Source organism: Dendrobates tinctorius, unplaced genomic scaffold (assembly GCF_039654945.1).
Source record: "Dendrobates tinctorius isolate UK_male_01 unplaced genomic scaffold, ASM3965494v1 ptg000241l, whole genome shotgun sequence".
Taxonomy (NCBI): domain Eukaryota; kingdom Metazoa; phylum Chordata; class Amphibia; order Anura; family Dendrobatidae; genus Dendrobates; species Dendrobates tinctorius.
Window position 1 is genome coordinate 5,549,229 of NW_027361908.1, and position 20,636 is coordinate 5,569,864.

General features: G+C 44.8%; 1 protein-coding gene across 5 annotated transcripts in view; it reads left to right on the forward strand.

Moving 5' to 3' along the window:
- Positions 1-20,636, forward strand: part of CFAP54 (cilia and flagella associated protein 54) — a 703,284-nt gene that overhangs the window by 38,321 nt on the left and 644,327 nt on the right. For all 5 annotated transcript variants that reach the window (XM_073556932.1, XM_073556934.1, XM_073556933.1 and 2 more), the window contains exons 6-7: positions 2,749-2,892; positions 14,038-14,151. In XM_073556932.1, coding sequence (XP_073413033.1) covers positions 2,749-2,892; positions 14,038-14,151 — 258 coding nt within the window. The remainder of the gene's footprint in view (positions 1-2,748; positions 2,893-14,037; positions 14,152-20,636) is intronic.

Genomic DNA, 20,636 nt, shown 5'->3' on the forward strand with positions numbered 1-20,636 from the left:
GTAGGGTCCCCTCTCCTTCTGTACTTGTGTGTCCCTTGTCTTACACATGTTTATTGTACTTGTCTATATTTCCCCTTTTCACATGTAAAGCGCCATGGAATAAATGGCGCTATAAAAATGCATAATAATAATAATAATATTATAGCCGTGTCCCGAATCTCATGAACTGACATTGAAAATGTGACTTCCAGTCCACAAAGAAGACGCTGTGTGAGTCAGCTGGTCACAACTGTGGCCACATGATGCAGGAAAGGATACCGGGGCAACGGTTGAAACGGCAGAAGACAGCAACCGAGAAAAGTATTTTAATGCACACACTGAACATAGAATGCTAATAGCTAACGGATGATGAAATTTAAAAAAATGTTGGAGTAGTACTTTAAGGATATTAAATGAATTGGAGTACTACATTGAAATGTATGCTTCTGAAACTATGAGGCATTTATGACTAAAGTCATCATATGCTGCACATGTCTTCCTGTGACTTAACATTAAAAAAGACAAAGTAAGTCAAAGAGGCAAAGAACTAAGATAAATCTTTCATTTTACCATAGACTTTGATGAATAGTGAGACTGGTTTGGATGGTACTGCTTCCGTAGAATTAAGTGTAGAAGCTGAGCTGTTCAAGCCGCATTGTCCCACCAGGTTTTTTTTGTTTTTTTTCTCATTCTCTGTGGACATATACTAAAACTGTCCATACACATGAGAAATGTCAGCTGAGCAATTGGTTAACCGCTACAGTTGAAATCAGAAGTTTACATACTCTATATAAAAAGACACTTATGCATGTGTCCCTCAATATGTGACATGAAATCAGGATAAACCTTTCCCACTTTAGGTCAATTAGGATTACCATAATTACAATAGTTGGTCAGAATTTGGGCCCATTCCTCCTGACAAAACTGGTGTAACTCATCCAGGTTTGTAGGTCGCTTTGCTCGCACCTGCCTTTTCAGTTTTGCTCATAAATTTTCAATAGGATTGAGATCAGGGCTTTGGGACGGCCACTCTAAAACATTGACTTTGTTATCCTTAAGCCATTTTATAATTTTGGCAGTATGCTTTGCGTAGTTGTCCATTTGGAAAACCCATTTCTGCCCAAGCTTTAACTTCCTGGCTGATGTCTTGAGATGTTGCTTCAGTTTTGCCATCTCATATTTTCTCATAGTGCCATCTATTTTATGGAGTGTACTAGTCCCTCCTGCAGCAAATCAACCTCACAACATGATGCTGTCACCACCATGTTTCACAGTTTGGATGGTGTTCTTAGGCTTTCAAGCTTCTCCCTTTTTCCTCCAAACGTAACGATGGTCATTATGCTGGAAAGGTTCAATTTTAGATTTATCAGACCACAGGACATGTCTCCAAAAACTAAGGTCTTTGTTCCTGTATGCATTTGCAAACATTAATCTGGCCTTTTTTATGTCTCTTTTGGAGTAATGGCTTCTTTTTGGCAGAGTGGCCTTTCAGCCCATGTTGATACAGTACTCTTTTCATTGTGGATATTGACACAATCTTACCAGCTTCCGCCATCATCTTCACAAGGTCTTTTGCTTTTGCATATGAAGGTCCTGGAGTGGCCTAGCCAGTCTCCAGATCTCAACCCCATAGAAAACCTTTGGAGGGATTTGAAAGTCTGTCTTGCCCAGCGACAGGCCCAAAACATCACTGCTCTATTGGAGATCTGCATGGAGGAATGGGCCAACAAACCACCAACAGTGTGTGGCAACCTTGTGAAGACTTACAGAAAACGTTTGACCTCTGTCATTGCCAACAAAGGATATATAACAAAATATTGAGATAAACTTAACGACCAAATTCTTATTTTACACCATAATTTGCAAAATAAAAATATTGCCAAATCAGATAAGGTGATTTTCTGGATTTTTCTCATTTTGGCTCTCATAGTTGTGGTCTACCTATGATGTCAATTACAGGCCTCTCTCATCTTTTTAAGTGGGAGAACTTGCACAATTGGTGGCTGACTAAATACTTTTTTTCCCCACTGTATGTGTTCGGGTCATAGATCTTAACAGCTCATTTCCATATTACGAAAAATAAGACATTAGATCGCAAATATCAAGGTATCATTTGATTTGAATTTCTGTGACCTACATGCCCATGTAGATGGCTTAACAGGGTTGATCCCACTGACAGATTCCTTTAAAGCTGTGACTAAATGGATCACAAAGTACATCTGTCCTATTAAAAAATCCCTCCCCTCTGTAGCTCGTTGTGTTGTGATCAGATGCTCCAATAAGTGTCTTTCACTACATCTGCATTTAGCTGTATACCTGTACTAATCCATAGCTTTAAAATGTAACTTTTATTGTCAGTTTTGTGCTGCTAATGCTTGCTGTAGTTACTCTTTAACTCTCTCCTGTCAAAAAGAAGTTATTATACTCCATAAACTGCTACAATGAACTAATTGCCTATCTTGATTATTTTGGACAACTTGTGTGGTGGGGACCTCTAGTGGCCACAATGGGGTATATCACAGGGTTATAAAAATAAAACAGTAGCCTGTGTTTGCTCTGCTTGTCTATGTTCACATATTTATCAGCATTTATGAAAGAATAAATCTCAGCGTACAACATTAATGTCCAAATTGCTGTTTTTATTGCTTTGGTATTTGTAAACCAATTTCATATCTACATACTAGATATAAAACACTTGATGCTCCATAAATGTCAAATAGCTATCTTTTATCAGATAGTAAATATTTGTTAAATACACTTTTATTTCAGGCTCTTGAATCCTTGTTATGGGCAAGTGTGTGCATGGAGTCTTCAGTTCCTCTCTTATCTGTCCGTTACCTGACCTGGAGGGCGACCCTGTATACTGCCGTGTGCCAGTGTTATTTCGACTGTCAAACTGGTGTTCATGGCGAGGTAAAGTATAAGTTGCCATCTTTTTTTTTTTGTCAGACAATATATTTTATTTCTCTGTTGGATTTTTTTTATTCATGATCTAAAAAAAAAATTGTCTTTGAGGCCATTTTGTCACAATACAGTTCACACTGACGAATATCTCAGTACCTTGAAAAAGTATACACACCTAGCAACTTTTCCATATTTTTTCCCATTACAACCACAGGTGTCTATGTATTTTATTAGATTATATATAATATAACACAAAGTAGCAAGTATTTGTGAAGAGTAAAGGAAATGATACAAAATATAAATCTGAAAATTGAGATGTACATTTGTATTCAGACCACCTGAGTCCTTACGTTGTAGGACCACCTTTCTCTGCAGTTCCTGCTGCAAGTCTTTTGGGGTCTTTGCCAGCTTTGCACATCAAGAGGCTGACATTTTTGCCAATTCTTCTTTGGAATTCTCAGTGAGATTGGATGGAGGCGTCTGTAATCAGCAATGTTCAAGGCTTGCCACTGATTCTCAATAGGATGTAGGTCTGGACTTTGACTGGGCCATTCAAACTTTCATCCCACTCAGTCCACGTGTCACGGGGTTACTGCGACTGTGTGGAGCCAGAAGACCACAACGTCTGATTGTTCCTACTCCGGCGCTGAGAAGAAGCACTTCTCCTTTATTTTAAATGTCTTATTCCTTCTGTCAGAACAGGGGTAATCGACCATATTGGAAATCCCTGTGTTCACAGCTGAGCTCAGCTGGCCACTCCTTTTCCCTTTTTAATCTGGGCTCTGACACAAATCCTTGTCAGAGCTAGCTTCATTGCTGCATGGCTATCAGAAGGAGAAGAGTTCTTATGAGAAGGAGAGTTGGAGGAGTTATTAGTGACTGTTGCTTGATTTGTATGTATGGTAATTCCGTATCTTTCTCTATTTTGGTTTATTCCCCTACCTTCACAACCCAGTGCATTCCTCTGTTATATGTGAGTGAATATTTTATATGCCTGGAGTTTTCTGTTAGCACTTGTTCTTGTTGCCTTGCTTGTCGGGTTGACGTGCAGTAGCGCCCCTCTACCCTGGGTGGGGGAAGAGAACAGGGCTAACTCAGGAGTTAAGGCAAGGGCAGAGGCCCCGGCATCTTTGCCATCTGAATTATCCTGGGTAGTAGGGCAACCTAGGGCGCCCCCTAGTGTTAGGGACAGGGAAGGAGCCCCTGGTCCTGGGTCACCCGACAGCTGTGTCATGACACCACATTCACACGTTCAGTACTTGGTCAGTATTTTACCTCAGTATGTGTAAGCCAAAACCAGGAGTGGGTGATAAATACAGAAGTGATGTGTTTCTATTATACTTTTTCTCTGATTGTTCCTTTGTCGATTTTGGCTTGCTGATGTAAAATACTGACTCAACGAACATGTGAATGTGGCCTTATAGCTGGTCACTGACTGCAGGTTACATCTTTAGGGTGTGTGCACATGCTGCAGATTCTGCTGCGGTTCCGCAGCAGTTTTTGCTGCTGTATACAGTACCATTATTCCCTATGGGAATAAAAAACCGCAGTGCAGACTGTGCAGATTTTTCCGTGCGGATTTCCTGCGGTTTTGAAATCGCAGAGCAATCCGCAGGTAAAACCGCAGGTCTTTTGACCTGCAGATTTGCCTGCGGATTTTACAAAATCCGCACCCCAATCCGCAGAGTGTGCACGTAGCCTTAGGCTACGTTCCCACGATCAGCCTTTGGTGAGTTTTTGATGTTGCAGATTTTACTTGCAAGGTTATTTGCATTTTTTCGAAAATACACAGCAAAAAAAAGTTCACCAATAACTCATCGTGGGAACGTAGCCTTAAAGGGAACCTGTCACCTCTTTTTTCACATATAAGCTTCGGCCACCGCCATTAGGGGCTTATCTACAGTGTTCTGTAATGCTGTAGATAAACTCCGAATATAACCTGAAAGATAAGAAAAACACGTTGGATAAAACTCACCCGGGGGGGGTGGTCTGGTCCGGCGCCTCCCATCTTCATACAATGACGTCCTCTTCCTTGCTTCTGTCTCGACTCCTACGCAGGCGTAATTCTCTGTTGAGGGCAGAGCAGAGTACTGCAGTGCGCAGGCGCTGGGAAAGGTCTGAGAGGTCCGGCGCCTGCGCACTGCAGTACTTTATTCTGCCCACAAAAGGGCAGATATAGCACGCCTGCGCAGGAGCCGCGGCTGAAGTAAGAAGGAGGACGTCATTGCATGAAGATGGGAGGCGCCGGACCCGCGACACCCATCGGACCGGACCGCCCCCCCCGGGTGAGTATAATGTAACCCGTTTTTCTTATCTTTCAGGTTACATTGGGGGCTTATCTACAGCATTACAGAATGCTGTAGATTATCCCCTGATGGTGGTGGCGCAGCTTATAGGCTGAAAATGAGGTGACAGGTTCCCTTTAAAATGTTGCAGCCATTGGCCGACTAAAAGTGGATGAGGTTTCGGCCACAGTGACAGCAGAATTTAGTGTTCTTTACCTTCCCACCTGTAGTCGTGCTGATGCTTGCACAATTTTAAGTTCAAACTATAAACTGCAATGTTTTGGACGACTGTGCAGTAATATTTTATAACAGACTAATGCCTACAGTATATTTACATAATATATACAGTTTTAATCATAACTACTCTTCCTCCATTGAAAATTAGCTTATGTGCGAAATTTACAAATGTTTTTTTTTTTGCCATAAAACAACAAAAAAAAGAACAATTTAAGATCTAAACATAACTAATGTAACAAGTGGGTTGTCCAAGCTCAACACAAAATATTACTTTTACTGATTACTGCATGAGATTTCTGAAATGTCATAGCATTTGCTGGTACTGTAAAACGCTGCTTAAAATTTGCATAAAAAACGCAATGTCTGAACATAGACATAGCCCATTCCTTTCAGTCAATGGCTTCGAGTTGACTAATATTCTTGGGTTGTCTGTAAAAGGGTCCGAAGGGTTAAGAAAATAAATCATTGCCTTGCACAGCAAGGAAAAGGATGCTAAAATATAGCAAAGGCATTGACTATTCCTAGAGATACAGATAGAAGCTTAGTTTGTAAGTTACACGTTAAAGTGACAGTGGCTACAGCACTTGGCTGCGGGAGGTCACAATATATTGTTTTTATTTTAAACGGGGACCTAAAGTTATTAAACTGGGGTTGTCCTGTAGTGGGTAAACCCTTTAACGTTCCTTCAGTTGTGTTAAACTATACCATTTGTCATGTTACCAAGTCCATATAGTCTTGCATTTTTTTTACATGGGAGTATTTCGGTGATGGATAGCTGGTGAATGGCTTCCTCTCAGGCACCTATAGGATGCATACTTTTTAAATGCTTGTTTATCTTGAGATATGACCACTTTAGAGACATTTGAATTTCCATCTTGACAAATTCTCATCCTCCCAAGGATAGATTCTAACTTGCTGATTTCTGAGGGTTCCATGTTTGGGACCCCCACTGATCCTAAGATCAGGGCTATCATCAACAGGTCCAGAGTCCATAAATGGAATGGTGGCCTGCATGGGCGGCCATTTCCCCATTCAGATGAGGCACTTGAGAGCCCCATATTGACGTAGGCCACCTTGATCAGCAAGTAATCACCTATCCTATGCCTATCGCAGAAAGCAATATATCCAGCACTGACAATCCGGTAGTTTAAAATTGTGGTTTTTATTTCTTCACAGTTGCGTTTCGGACCGTCTTCATTCATTGTTACATATATGAAACAATTAAGAACACCAGACTTACATAGATTTTATATGTTTTTACTTGGTGTTGCAGCACATTTTTCACTATGAAAAAGTACAAATTAAAGTTTTTAACTTCAGATTTGTCAGTGCCGGATATACTGTATATTCTTCGATTTTTGGTTACTGGATGCACTACAGATTTTTCCAAATCCTCTCTGCTCTGCTCCTGTGGATAAGTGATAACTTTCTAAATGGGAAAAAATATTTGAAGGGAACCTGACAGCTGATTTGAATATGGTTTAATAGTTGTCGGGGACCAAGCCGCATAGGAAAATAGTTGGACAGGCGAGTCCTCTGTGGCCTCTCCATGCTTGCAGCCCTGGATTGATAAATTTCTCTCTGCATGCGTGTGTAAGGAGAGACCTATAACTCAAAGTAGGGTGGGTGAGGAGAAGCTACCAGGGGTCCCCCTGTCCACCTAGTCTCTCAGGTGGCTTGGTTCTGGCGGCTCCTACCTGACTGCTGCCCTGGAGTACCAGGTGTCTCCCTGCATGTGTTTGTAGGGAGAGACCTATCACTCAAGGTAGAGAGGGGAGAAGTCACCAGTCACCAGGAATTCACTGCATTCCATGCCCATGGGTGTGGAATGCGGTGAATATTAATTTCTCGTAAGTAGCAAGCACACATGTCTGCCGGCAGCTGACACTGTGCTCGCTACTAAAGAGCGAGCAATGAATAGTCGCTGCCCTTGCCCTCCATGCACATAGTCCTGGCATGGAGAATGGTAAGTATTCCGGCAGCTGTGCTCTGCTTGTAAGCGGTGCATGATGTCCCTGCCAGGTACAAGCATAAAGCAGCTGCTGGCATCAGAACAAGATGCTGCAAAGGAGCGCAGAAAAGTAAGCGCAATTTTTGTGTGTGTGTGTGTTTTTTTTTTTATGGGGCCAATCATACCAGGGTGGGGATGCGGGCCAATCATTCCAGGAAAAGGATGGGGGAGAATCATACCAAAATAAGGATGGTGCCATACATACTAGGACGGTGATGGGACAATACATACTAGGATAAGGATGGGGCCATGCATACCAGGATGCTATTGAAGAGAAATATTTATTGCCCTCCATGCCCATTGGCATGGAATGTAGTGAATATTCATTTCTCCTTAGCAGCGGGCACAGGCTATAGCCGCAGCCGCTGTCTCCTGCCTGCTGTGACCGCTGCTCCACCGCTGCTGCTCCCCCACCTCCCCAACACAGCCAGAGAAGATACATCGGGACTCTATGACGCACCCCCTACTTTCCTCCACATTTTTGGAGAAAAAAAGTACGTCTTATAGTCCAAAAAATACGGTATATGTTGTACCTGTTTTTCCTGATAAAGGAACTGGTATGCTAAAAAGGTAAAGAGTAACCATCGTTTTACTTCATAAATCAATCGTACACATGAAAATATGCAACTTTGTAATATATCTTATCGAGAAATCTGCTTCTCATTCCTCCTAAGCCATTTATTCATTCTCAAAGCTCTCAATGCATGGTTAAATTTAGTTTTCAGTGAATACAGATTTTTACATTACTGAACTGAGATAGGAGATGACAGTTGGTGCTCATGATATTCTACAGAGAACTGTAATTGTCGTATCAGCAGAACTTACAGTAGAATGGGTCTTCCTCTAGCTACTCAGTCATGCTGCAGCTATGCAATTAGCTGCAAGATCCACTAGATGGCAGTGGAGTGGAAGGAGGACAGCACTTCTGCAAAAGCAGCGCTGCAGTGAGGCTACCACCAGGTGGCAGCAGAATAGTCAAACAAGCCGAGTCAAAACCTAGACCGTCACGCAGTGCAAAGGGAAAAAACAAGCACAGAGTCAGAGGAGCGCCAGAGCGTCAAAACCAGTCCAAAGCAGTAGTACCAGAAGCAAGAGGCAAAGTCAGGCAAAGCCAAGGCCCAGTCAAACACCAGGAAATAAAAAAATAAGGGTTAAATACTAAGGGTATGTGCACACATTACGGATTACCCTGCGTATTTTGCTAAATCCGCAGGTAGAATGACCTGAGTTTTATCTGCGGATTTAGTGAAGATTTCCTGCGGTTTTTATGCGGATCTGCCCTGCGTTTTTACACCTGCGGATTCCTATAATGGAGCAGGTGTAAAACGCTGCGGAATCTGCACAAAGAATTGACATGCTGCGGAAATAAACACGCAGCGTTTCTGCTGCGGATTTTTCTGCAGCATGTACACAGCATTTTTGTTTTTTTCATAGGATATTATGGTACTGTACACCGCAGTAGAATCCGCTGTGAATCCGCAACGTGTGCACATACCCTAAGACGGAACGGGCAGGGAAGAAGGAACAGACACGGGCTAAGTCAGAAAGTACAGCAGGACAAATCAGGGTACTACCAGAGTCAGATACTCACGCCGAAGGCAGAAAATATAACTGACATCGCCTGCAGGACGCAGCAGGAAGAAATAGCAGACCTGAACTCAAAACGAGGCCAGGCAAAGTTAACCCTTGCCATGAAGAGACCGGGAAAGGGCAGACAGGGCTCAAAACCAGGACTGGATCGTGACACTCCCCTTCTCCATAGCATTTTACAAGCACCAACTGTCACCTATTTCAACAATGGGAAAATTTGTCTTCACCGAATACAGATTTTTCCTCATGAATCAAGAGTGAATGATCAGTCCAGGAGGAGAAAGAAGCAGATCTCTCTGATAAAATATATTACAAAGTTAATAGAAAAAAGAGTGTTCCAGGTCACTGTGAGGTTATTCCCATGCAGTCCGGAGCATGGATAGCAGCTCTGCATTGGCACAAGGAAACTGTGATAAAGGAAGGGTAATCCAGCCCAACAGTCATTCAGTCTTCTTTATTCAAGCAGGTATCATACCGAGGACAACTGGTAAAACACTCATGTTAAAATCAAAGATGGCCTCTACACGTTTCGTTTGCCGCAGCACCCTTAATCGAAGTTGCTTATTTTCATGTGTACTATTGAATTATGACATAAAATTTAAAATTACGCCTACTCTTTAAATATGACCACTACAAACCAAGATATTCTTGCATAGCCTGGAACGGCTGAATTTCTGCAGCAAGCTAAGTAGTAATGTCAACGCATCAGTTTTTTTAGTCAGTATTTCATCAGAATTTGTATGCCGAAACCAGGAGTGTCTCCAAAACACAGAACAGGCGTCAGTCTTTCAATTATAGTTTTGGCATACAGACACTGATACAAAATACTGACGTGTGAACAAGGTCTAATAGACTGAAAAATAGAAGAAAAATTCCAAGTGCAGTAAAATGTTGGAAAAAAAAAAACTTGGCTTTTTATTTTCCAGCATTCATTGTGTTGTTAAAAACAATCTGGAAAGATGATTTTCCAAGTCAGTACAATTACGGTGGTATCAATTTTTTTTTTACTTACGGTAAATGGGGAAAATAAATTTGCAGATTTGAAAAACTAAAATTTGGTGTGTGTCCACATTTTCTAAGACCCTTAACATTTTTATTTTTCCGCCGATGGCACCTCTGTGAGGGATTGTTTTTTGTGCGTTGAGCAGATGTTTTTATCCATATAATTTTTTATGTAAATACTATGTTTAATTGCTTTCTATTTTTAGTGAATTGCACAATAGAAAAACACCAATTCTTAAATTTTTTTTCCCATTTCATCATTCACAGTATGGGATAAATATATTTATATTTTATTAGTTTGGGCACTTCCACTTAGAACAATACTAAATATGTTTTGTTTTTACATTTCAATTCTTACAGTTGAACAAATTATATATTGTGGTAGATCGGCTCACTCGGCTGGACACAGTTATAACCAGGACACTGTCTCTTTAAGAAAATGCTTGGTTTATTGTAGGCAGCATAAACCAAGCTTGGGAAAATAAAGACGACCCTCTGGACAAAACAACAAAAACAAAGAAACAGTCCTTTTCCTATCGGTTATCAGCCCGCTCACAAGAAGCAATGTCCAAGGTTCAGGTTTAGCACACACTTTCCTGAAGTGCGTGCTCCCTCTCCAGGCACACACTGAACGCTGAAAGCTCTGGCTGTCAGCCATTTAAGCCCAGACCTTGTGACTCCTATGTCATGTGACTGATCACATGATCTTGACATCACACAGGTCCTGTCAGGACTTAAGGTGGATCTACGGTGGACCCCCTCCAACCCGCTTTATAGAGGTCCACTAAAACCAGCCCATAACATAACTTTCCTTTAATACTCCCCAACAAGCAGTGTGCTGGAGGAAACTACTCCGGTTTTACATCACTGACGCCATCATGTCACAATATATATACACTCACACACACACACACATTTTTATGTTTTTATTTCTTTTCCTTTGCAATGAGTCCCATTAATGACTTAATCCTGCAATGTCTTCATCACCTATGCAGTACACTGCAAGAAAATAATATTACAATGTATTCTGGTCTATAAAGACCAGACTATGGCAGACATGGGGGGCCTTCAGAAGGCCCCTGATGATGGCCATAGCAACTGATTCATTCCCCACAATCATGTGGAGCAGGGGTACCTATGACCGCCATCTTGCAGACTTTTAAATGCCACTGTCACGCTTACCAATAATATTTGAGAGGGTAAACTGTTGCGATCGGCACTATCTCCTATTACATCAGTTAGTTACTGCCACATGTTGGCTGTGTAGGACAGCAGGTACCAGGCCCAGATTGGTAATATAACCAACCGGGCATTTTCCCACTGGGCTGCTGTCATGTGGGCCGTGGGCGGCAGCGCCCCGCTCATCTGGCCGCTTGCCAGCTGATGCGGCCACTGGCCTGCCTGTTGTTCCTGCCGCCGGCTTTTTCTATCCCGCACTGCAGGGAGATAAGCTGCCACGCACCCCATACTCGCCCTAGCTTGAGACCTCCCCCCGCAGCCACTCACAGTGTCGCTTGCCTGCTCTCTTCTCTGTACACAGGACCTGTGATGAGGTCACAGGAGGGGAGGAGTCATGGGTCACAGGATCAGGACTCCTGATCCTGTGACCCATGACTGCTCCCCTCCTGTGACCACTGCCCTGCCTCTTGGTGTCTGCCGGACTCTGCTGTGCTGGTTGTCATGGTGCTGTATGAGATAAGTATGTGTGGGGTCAGGAGGGGTTTACAGGGTAGATGTAGCAGAGCTGTTTGTGTATGAGGTGTACGGAGATGAGCCGCGTGTGTATGAGGTGTATGGAGCGGAGCTGGATGTGTACGAGGTGTAGAGAATGGAGCAGTGTGTGTATGATGTGTACAGAATGGAGCCGCGCGTGTGCGAGGTGTACGGAGCGGAGCCGCGCGTGTACGAGGTGTACGGAGCGGAGCCGCACGTGTACGAGGTGTACGGAGCGGAGCCGCGCGTGTACAGGGTGTACGGAGAGGAGCTGCGTGTACGGGATGTACGGAGAGGAGCCGTGTGTGTACGAGGTGTACGGAGCGGAGCCGCGTGTGTACGAGGTGTACGGAGCGGAGCCGCGTGTGTACGAGGTGTACGGAGAGAAGCCGCGTGTGTACGGAGAGAAGCCGCGTGTGTACGAGGTGTACGGAGAGAAGCCGCGTGTGTACGAGGTGTACGGAGAGGAGCCGCGTGTGTACGAGGTGTACGGAGAGGAGCCGCGTGTGTACGAGGTGTACGGAGAGGAGCCGTGTGTGTACGGAGAGGAGCCGTGCGTGTACGAGGTGTACGGACCGGAGCCGTGTGTGTACGAGGTGTACGGAGCAGGGCCGTGTGTGTATGGGGTATACGGAGCAGAGCCGTGTGTGTACGGACCGGAGCCAAGTGTGTACGACGCATACAACGCGGGCTTTTCCCACGGACACAGGAGTACACGAGGAGCATTTTAAAACTCACACATGACGTTCCACCGGAAGTGATGTGCTGGAAGCTGACCGGAAATGAAATAATGTCATGAGGAGATTGTGACGGAACTAGGAATGCTCCAGATCAATCACCATGTCCTCCTCGGACAGCGCGGACAGCGGGATTGCCTTGGAATCGGGGATGCCGGCCATGTGAGTGGATCATGATATGTCCTGCATCGGGAGGCTCAGGTGGGCACTACAATGGGAGCCGGGCTGCTATAGTATCTTTAAAGAATTTTTCTTTATTTCTTTCTCTCTTTTTCTTTCTTTCTCTGTTCTTTCTCATTCTCTGTTCTGTCTTTCCCTCATTTTCTTTCTCTCTCTCTGTTCTTTCTTTCTCTCTCTAATCTTTCTTTTTTCTTTCTCTCTCTCTGTTCTTTCTTTCCCCTCTTTCTTTTTCTTTCCTCTCTTTCTCTCTGTTCTTTCTTTGTTTTCTTTACATCTTTCTTTCTCTCTCTGTTCTTTCTCTGTCTCTCTCTGTTCTTTCTTTCCCCTCTTTCTTTCTCTCTCTGTTCTTTCTTTCTCTCTCGCTCTCTTTTCATTCTCTCTCTGTTTTCTCTCTTCCTTAGTGCCAGTCAGTGTGCCCATAATGCCAGCCACTGTGCCCTCAGTACCAGTCAGTGTGATCAGCAGTGCTAAATGGGTGCGGCTGGGCGTGGACATGGGTGTGACTAGTTGTGAAATGGATGTGGCCGGGGCATGGCCTAAAATTTTCAGCGGCACGCTGCGCGTGCCGCTGTCTTTCTCCCTCTTTCCCTTCTTCAAAAGTTAGGAGGTATGATAGGGGCAGCTATGACCAGGGGGTCTGGTTGCCCAATGGATAGCAGTTCTGCCAGGAATTCTGTCACCGTGCGTGCGTACAAAAGGGGACAGAGCTTTGGGAGGAGTACTGCAACTAAAAGCAATAAATAGAACTGAGCTGAAATACTGGGCACAGCTGTGACTACATGTTATATAGTCATGTTAATCTCCTCTCACTTCTTGCAACCTACAAGTGTACAAAGACATGATATAGTCACTGGCCCTGTGTAACTTCAAATGCCAGGGCTGAATTTTAGTCCCAGTCCGGCCCTGGCAGGTACCCATGCTGCTTTGAGCATGCTTAGCTCTTCAGATGGCTCCATATCTTGATATCACACACCCACCATACATGTACGGCAGTTATCAATAATGGGCTAAGAGAGCAGTAGTCAGCGAGCTCTAGGTGTCACAGCATGAGGTGAGCAAGGATTGGAGCTCCTTGGCTGCCAAGGTACCAGGATGGGCTGCCACGGTAATAACTAAAGAACTGTATTTTCTTTTTTACAATTCATCCAAGAGAAAAGGGTTTGTTTGCTTTTTCGTTTTCATTTGTATTTGTCTATATTTATAGAGTACAAATAATTACATTTTACATAAACTTCTGAATGAATATTCATTCCTGAGCAACAAACTCGGCTTCTGAACTTCCCGATCCACTTTGGATTATACTGTAATTAATGTTTTTTGTTTACTGGCCTATTGTTTCATTGTATGAATGACAAGGTTATTGAGACATCTCCGATTTGATATTTGTGTGTTTTTCTAGGTGTTTGCTCGCCGTGCTCTCAGTAAGATCAGCGAGCTTAGTCAGCTTGAACATATGAGCGATTCCTCATCCAACGAGGAGACAAAGAAAGCTTTTAAAGAGTCCACTCTCAAGGTAAACAAACATTTGCCCGCTTTAAGAAGTGAAGTGGTTGTAGAAGCCAGACATGACTTACAAGCTCAATAAGATATTCATAGGCAGGAAGCAAGACATGGAACACTGCCTGTGGGGTTCCTTCTACATACTGCAGAAATCCTGCTGCTACTGAAGCGTGGAGGAAGATTTCCTTGTATATTACAGCTGCCTTGTTTCCAATAACTGGATACAGTATAAATAGAAATGGACCCGTGTACATAGTAAACTACATCCTTAAAGCTGTGTAGTAATATATGTCATGGTTAGGTTTAGATAAGGCTTCAAATATACCTACAAATTCACAAGTTTAGTGTTTCGTCTACCTGTTTCGCAGGATCAGCAGTTATAGAGAGGAGACCAGTTATAGTGATTGAAACACAGAGACAACATCTACAAATGTGAAATGTAGTTCCGTGTGTTAGAGGTTGTCTAGGATTGGGCCAAGAGTCTGCAAGCACTCTGTGTGACATCGAGTAGTGTGCATGCTGTCACTATTTCCTGGTATTTTCGATGTGACAGGGCAGTCACCTGACTGCATGTTTGTGATTTGCATACTTGAAGTCATGTGCCTACTAGACGCATTCAGCTTTATTCAATAGAAGTGATTTGAGAGATCAGTCTAGTAGGCATGTGACCGCAAGTATGAAAAACTCATGAATGCAGTCAGGTGACCTCCTGCTGGCAATGGGAATATCGGGAAATCAATGCTGTCACAATCCTGCAATCTGCAGTCACATAGAGTGACTGCAGACTTTTTTTTTCCCCAAGCTTTACCAAAGAGCATGTATAAGGTAATCATTATGCAGTGACATCGGAGATTTGAGGCTTCATGCACACACTTTATATTACGGTATTTGTGCCATTTCCCATCTGATTGGGAGCATCTTGTGGAGTTGCAGCTGTAGCCATGCAGTACCTCTCCATCATTCAGCGAGTGCAGTAGCAACTGTGATGTACAGTGAGGTTTCCGTCCCAGAAATCTGTGCACCAGATGGACCCTTAGATCTCCACGGCAGAGTATTTGGAGAAGATAGAAGGAAAATTTCTGCATGTGACAACCCACTCTTATGGTGTGTTCACATAGGGCAAATATTCCACAGATTTTCCCTATGGATTTTCCTTGCTGAAAATCCAAATATGGTAACCATTAGCCACTTCAGTCTTTTAACTGTTTGTTAAACAATCACTTGATTTTTGCAGGGAATAGCTATTTCTCCTGCAACCATTACAATCCGTTTTGCTGGTGAAACAGTTGTTCCACTGCATAATCAAGTGATTGCTTGTTAAAGTAGCTGTCATGTCTTAAAACTTTTTATTCATTAAAGGGGCTGTATAATGCTGCTCATTTGTGGGGTATGGGTCCTGAGGCTCCACAGATTGGTCAAAAATCACTTTGAAGTGTGCGGTTCAGAGTGGTGTATGAGTTCCATAGTAAGTCTATGGAGCTGTACACTGTGCGCACAGCAGGAGCTGCACTTCAGGGCAATGTTTTGACCACTACTGATCAGCAGCACTATACAGCCCACATAATGTTTACAAAGATTTTTTTAATGATACATTCATTTTAAACAATCAGAAAACTGTAGCGGTTGAAGGCCACTTTCCACTCCTTTTAGCTTTAATTGTATAGTAGCAGCAAAGTACATGTTATTTTACTACGTGTGCCAAAACGGATGCAGATTTTTTCTATTCACTAATAGTGAAGTCACAATCTACAGCAAGCCACATTTGTGGCACATTTTGCTGTGAATTACCTGTTGATCCACAATTAAATTCTCAACGTCGTTTGAAGAAATAAGCAGGAATCATAGTCAAGGAAGCCAGAGGTAGATGCCAGGAGCAGCAATGTCATTTGAAGGAATAAGCAGGAATCATAGTCAGGAAAGCCAGAGATCATTATCAGGAGCAACAATGTCATTTGAAGGAATAAGCAGGAATCATAGTCAGGGAAGCCAGAGGTCATTATCAGGAGCAACAATGTCATTTGAAGGAATAAGCAGGAATCATAGTCAGGGAAGCCAGAGGTAGATGCCAGGAGCAGCAATGTCATTTGAAGGAATAAGCAGGAATCATAGTCAGGGAAGCCAGAGATCATTATCAGGAGCAACAATGTCATTTGAAGGAATAAGCAGGAATCATAGTCAGGGAAGCCAGAGATCATTATCAGGAGCAACAATGTCATTTGAAGGAATAAGCAGGAATCATAGTCAGGGAAGCCAGAGGTAGATGCCAGGAGCAGCAATGTCATTTGAAGGAATAAGCAGGAATCATAGTCAGGGAAGCCAGAGATCATTATCAGGAGCAACAATGTCATTTGAAGGAATAAGCAGGAATCATAGTCAGGGAAGCCAGAGGTAGATGCCAGGAGCAGCAATGTCATTTGAAGGAATAAGCAGGAATCATAGTCAGGAAAGCCAGAGGTCATTATCAGGAGCAACAATGTCATTTGAAGGAATAAGCAGTAATCATTGTCAGGGAAGCCAGAGGTCGATGCCATGAGCAGCAATGTCATTTGAAGGAATAAGCAGGAATCATAGTCAGGGAAGCCAGAGGTCGATGCCAGGAGCAGCAATGTCGTTTGAAGGAATAAGCAGGAATTTTTGGTAAAAAGCCAAACCTTGTCACTGACCTGAAGGATAGGAGAGGCTTATTTGACATTTATCTGCTGTTTCTTTGTAATCTTCTTGGGCCTTTTGTAACATCTCAGTTCTTTTTGAGCTTTCTGCAACTCTGTAAGTCTGTAACAGCAGGAACCAAAGTATTAAATGGAAGATTAGGAAAAAATACTAGATGCAGGCCATAGTTAGCAAAAAATGGGCTTTGGGATGTAGAAGTGTGTTTGGAGTTATTATAGGCAAATTCCTCTTTTGGTAAGTAATCCACCCAGTCATCCTGTATGTAAGAAATAAAACAGTGCAGGCATTGTTGGAGAGTTTGGTTAGGTCCTTCAGTCTTTCCATTGGATTGTGGATGGAAGGCAGTAGACAAATTAACAGTAACTCCTAGCGCTCCTACAGAAGGTTTTCCAAAATCTTGATGTAGACTGAACACCTCTATCAGAAATTACATTGTCAGGAATCCCATGCAGCCGAAATACCTCTTAGACCACTAATTCTGTGGTTTGTTCAGCGGTAAGTACTCCTTTAGTCAGAATAAAATGGGTTATCTTTGTGAGTCTATCCACCACAACAAGGTGTGGTGTAGTGACCACTGTGTCCGCTAGGGGGCGCTGTGGGGGTGGTCCAGGACAGGCGTATAAGCATTTCCAGTGTCCTGAAAGGAGTAGGATGCTGCATGATCGTAATGTATGTCATGATGGGTGGCCTTGAGATGAAGACTTGTGTATGTGTTGATCAACAGTGATATTGCTGAGGTTCCATGTCAATGTCTTAGGGAAGTCTTCAGGTAGCTGGAGAGACGGGCAGGACCAGCTACCTACAAATCCACCCAGGGATGTGACTGAAAACGCTGGTAGCAAAAGACTGTGAGTGTGAAGGACCTGTGATGAGGTCATAGCCATGTGACCCGGTGGGCGTGGCTACGGACCATATAAGGTGGCCAGGGTAGGTCACATGGAGTGAATGCTTGGACCCGGTTGGTCCGTTGTGGAAGGTCCCGCTGGGAGATGGGGCTTCCTGCCTGACAGCACGTGAATGCTGTGAGTAATGGCTGCAAGTGTCTGACAGTTCCCCGGGAAAGGGAATGAAGGTCTGCAGTGAGCTGAAGCAGCCATGAGGTAACCCTGACTGGGTGAGATAACGGTGAGGCTGAAGAGCCTGAGTACTGGACATTGGGTAACCTATGTGACCACAGGGATAACAGAGGGAAGCTCTGTCACGAATGTTATGCTATGGATATGAACTTTATGTTGCTGCTGTGGGTTTATGATGCCTGAATAAACCGCATGGACTGTTATGGTTTTATGGAAAATCCGTGCCGGATCTGATTATTTGGCTGCCAAGCGAGTGCCCCCAACCTTGAATGACAGCGCTACCTTACAATTGGTGGAGAATGCAATGGGCAATGTTGTAGCCTTGTTGCTAGGAGCAACGGAAGAGGACTACAAAATTCGGTTGCTAAGGGCAACGGTTTCCAAAAGCACATGGTGCAGTGCTGGCAACGCTGAGCCAGGAGGGCTGACTATCTTGAAAGCCGTGTGATATACTGACCAGGGTCAGTGGAAAAGACTTATAGGACACCTCTGTGGTAGAGCGGTCCGAGAACCTGCGCATCCGGCAGGTGACGGTCGTGAAAGCCATGTGGTGTGCTGACCGGGGTCAGAGAAAGAGACTGTGGATTGCTATAGGGTGCCTCTGTGGATGTGAAGTACCCGAGGACCTGTGTGTCCGACACAGGTAACAGACAGGTGTTCGTGTTGTACTGACCTGGGTCAGTGAGAAAGACTGTGTACCTGGAGGGTTCAGTGAGCAAGGTCCTGGAGGGTCAGTGTTCGGAGGTTCTGGGAGAAGAATCGGATCCCTGGAGCACGTGGTATGACCTTGGACCTGGTGAGGCGTAAGTGTTGGATAGTCTCAGACGGACACGGATGTCCTGAATAGCACCCGCCGAGCCCCTGGACCTCGTGAGGCCGGTGTGTTGGGAGGCCCTGGGAGAAGGGTTGGCTCCCTGAATAGCACCCGGTGTGCCCTGTGTGTTGGACGGTCTCAGGAGAGGAGACGGACTTCCTGAAGAGCACACAGACAGGACACGTGAGTTTTGTGTTGCATGTGTGTTTTTTTTTCTTTTCCCTTTCAAGTCAGCCTGCGGTGGCTCAGTGGGGTCAAGAAGGTGACAAGCGGCTTGCTGTAACTCGGCGGGGTTACGAACGTGACAAGCGGCATGCTGTAACTCGGCGGGGTTGCAAAGAGGACAAGCGGCTTCCTGTAACTCGGCGGGGTTACAAAGGTGACACCAGCAGCTGTGTGTGAGCGAGCGGCAGCCGGTGGTGTTGGAGATCGGTGACAGCAGGAGCTGTGGTGGTGCCAAAAAGGACTTGTGTGGTATCGTAAAAGAGACATAAACTGTTTTGTGTGAACTGTGGTCTAAGGAGACCTGTAAAAAGGACATGGGAAAATCAAGAAAGGGGGCGGTGACCCAAACCGGGGTGGTAACCCAAAAAGGGGTGGAGTCCCAGAGGGGAGCGGTGACCCAAATTGGGGTGGTATCCCAAAAGGGGGTGGAGTCCCAGAGGGGGGCGGTGACCCAAACCGGGGTGGTAGCCCAAAAGGGGGTGGAGTCCCAGAGGGGGGCGGCGACCCAAATCGGGGTGGTTCAGGAAATGGCAGCACTGGTTTCAACAGTGGGTATGTCTGGGGAACCGCAGTGTGTGTGTATGACTTTTGAAGAATCGAGGACAGTCTTTCCGGATAATCACGGGCGGCAGGTGTGTACAGTGATGTTACACTGAGAAGGAGTCTCTGGACGATTGGACTCAAAGAGTCAGGTGACTCTGACAGGAACTCCTCTCGTTTTCTCTCTGACCGAGAAAAACGTCAGGATTCGCTGTAAACGTGGGGTCACGGTGGACTATGCAGTAGACAGAGTAATGTTTGAGGGGACCAAAGGTGGTGAGTGCCAAGGGGGCAGGATGCCACGTGACTTAGTGTACGCCTTGGAGAGGGGCCGGGACTTTGTTTTGTTCGATGACGTATGGTCGGTTGATGAAGACGTTTCGACTGTGGGGCCAGCAGACACTGAGACGGTGACGCCTCCTAAAGTGAACAGGTCAGAGGTAGAACTGACCGGAAGAAGAGGTACATCTGCCCAACTTACGGACCTAACGTCTCGTGACATGACGGATGGTGACCTGACTGACGAGACAACTGGGGTAAAAACACTGGTAGACGGTAACGGGATTGACCCAGTGATACCCTTTGACAATATAATTAAAGAGGTAGTGGTGCGACACGTGCTGGCCAAAAGAGAACAAGATCATGAGATACAGTTAATAAAAGAAACAGTGGAAGAACATCTCGAATGAGAAAGAGTCCTGAGACAAATGGCCGAGCACAGTGTGTGTTACATCGCTCCGTCATACTCACCCGGCCTCCGCTCCCACGCCGCAGCCGGCCTCCGCTCCCACGCCTCAGCCTCTCTCCACCCGACGGCCACGGCGGTCACCTCTGACGGGCTCGCGGCCGACGCCATCCCTGCATGCAATGCGCATGCGCCATAGGCCGCGGCCGCGCCTCCCTGCTGCTTCTTGTGCTCCGGCTGTGCCCTGACCAGGAAGCACCTTCGGACCAATGGCAGACCAGACAGGGCTATATCAGGCCGATTCCCCCTGAGGTAGGCGCCTGATCGTTGTTACCTTGCACATTGGGCCCTGCTTCCTCCTGTGCTCTCTACAGTCTCTAGGTGCCGTCCTCAGTGTTTCCTGCAGCAGCCTCGCAGCCTGTCTTCCGCATTCGCTAAATTATTCTCAGTCCTGCTCCAGTGTTCCTGTTTCCTCCGTCTCCTGCCTC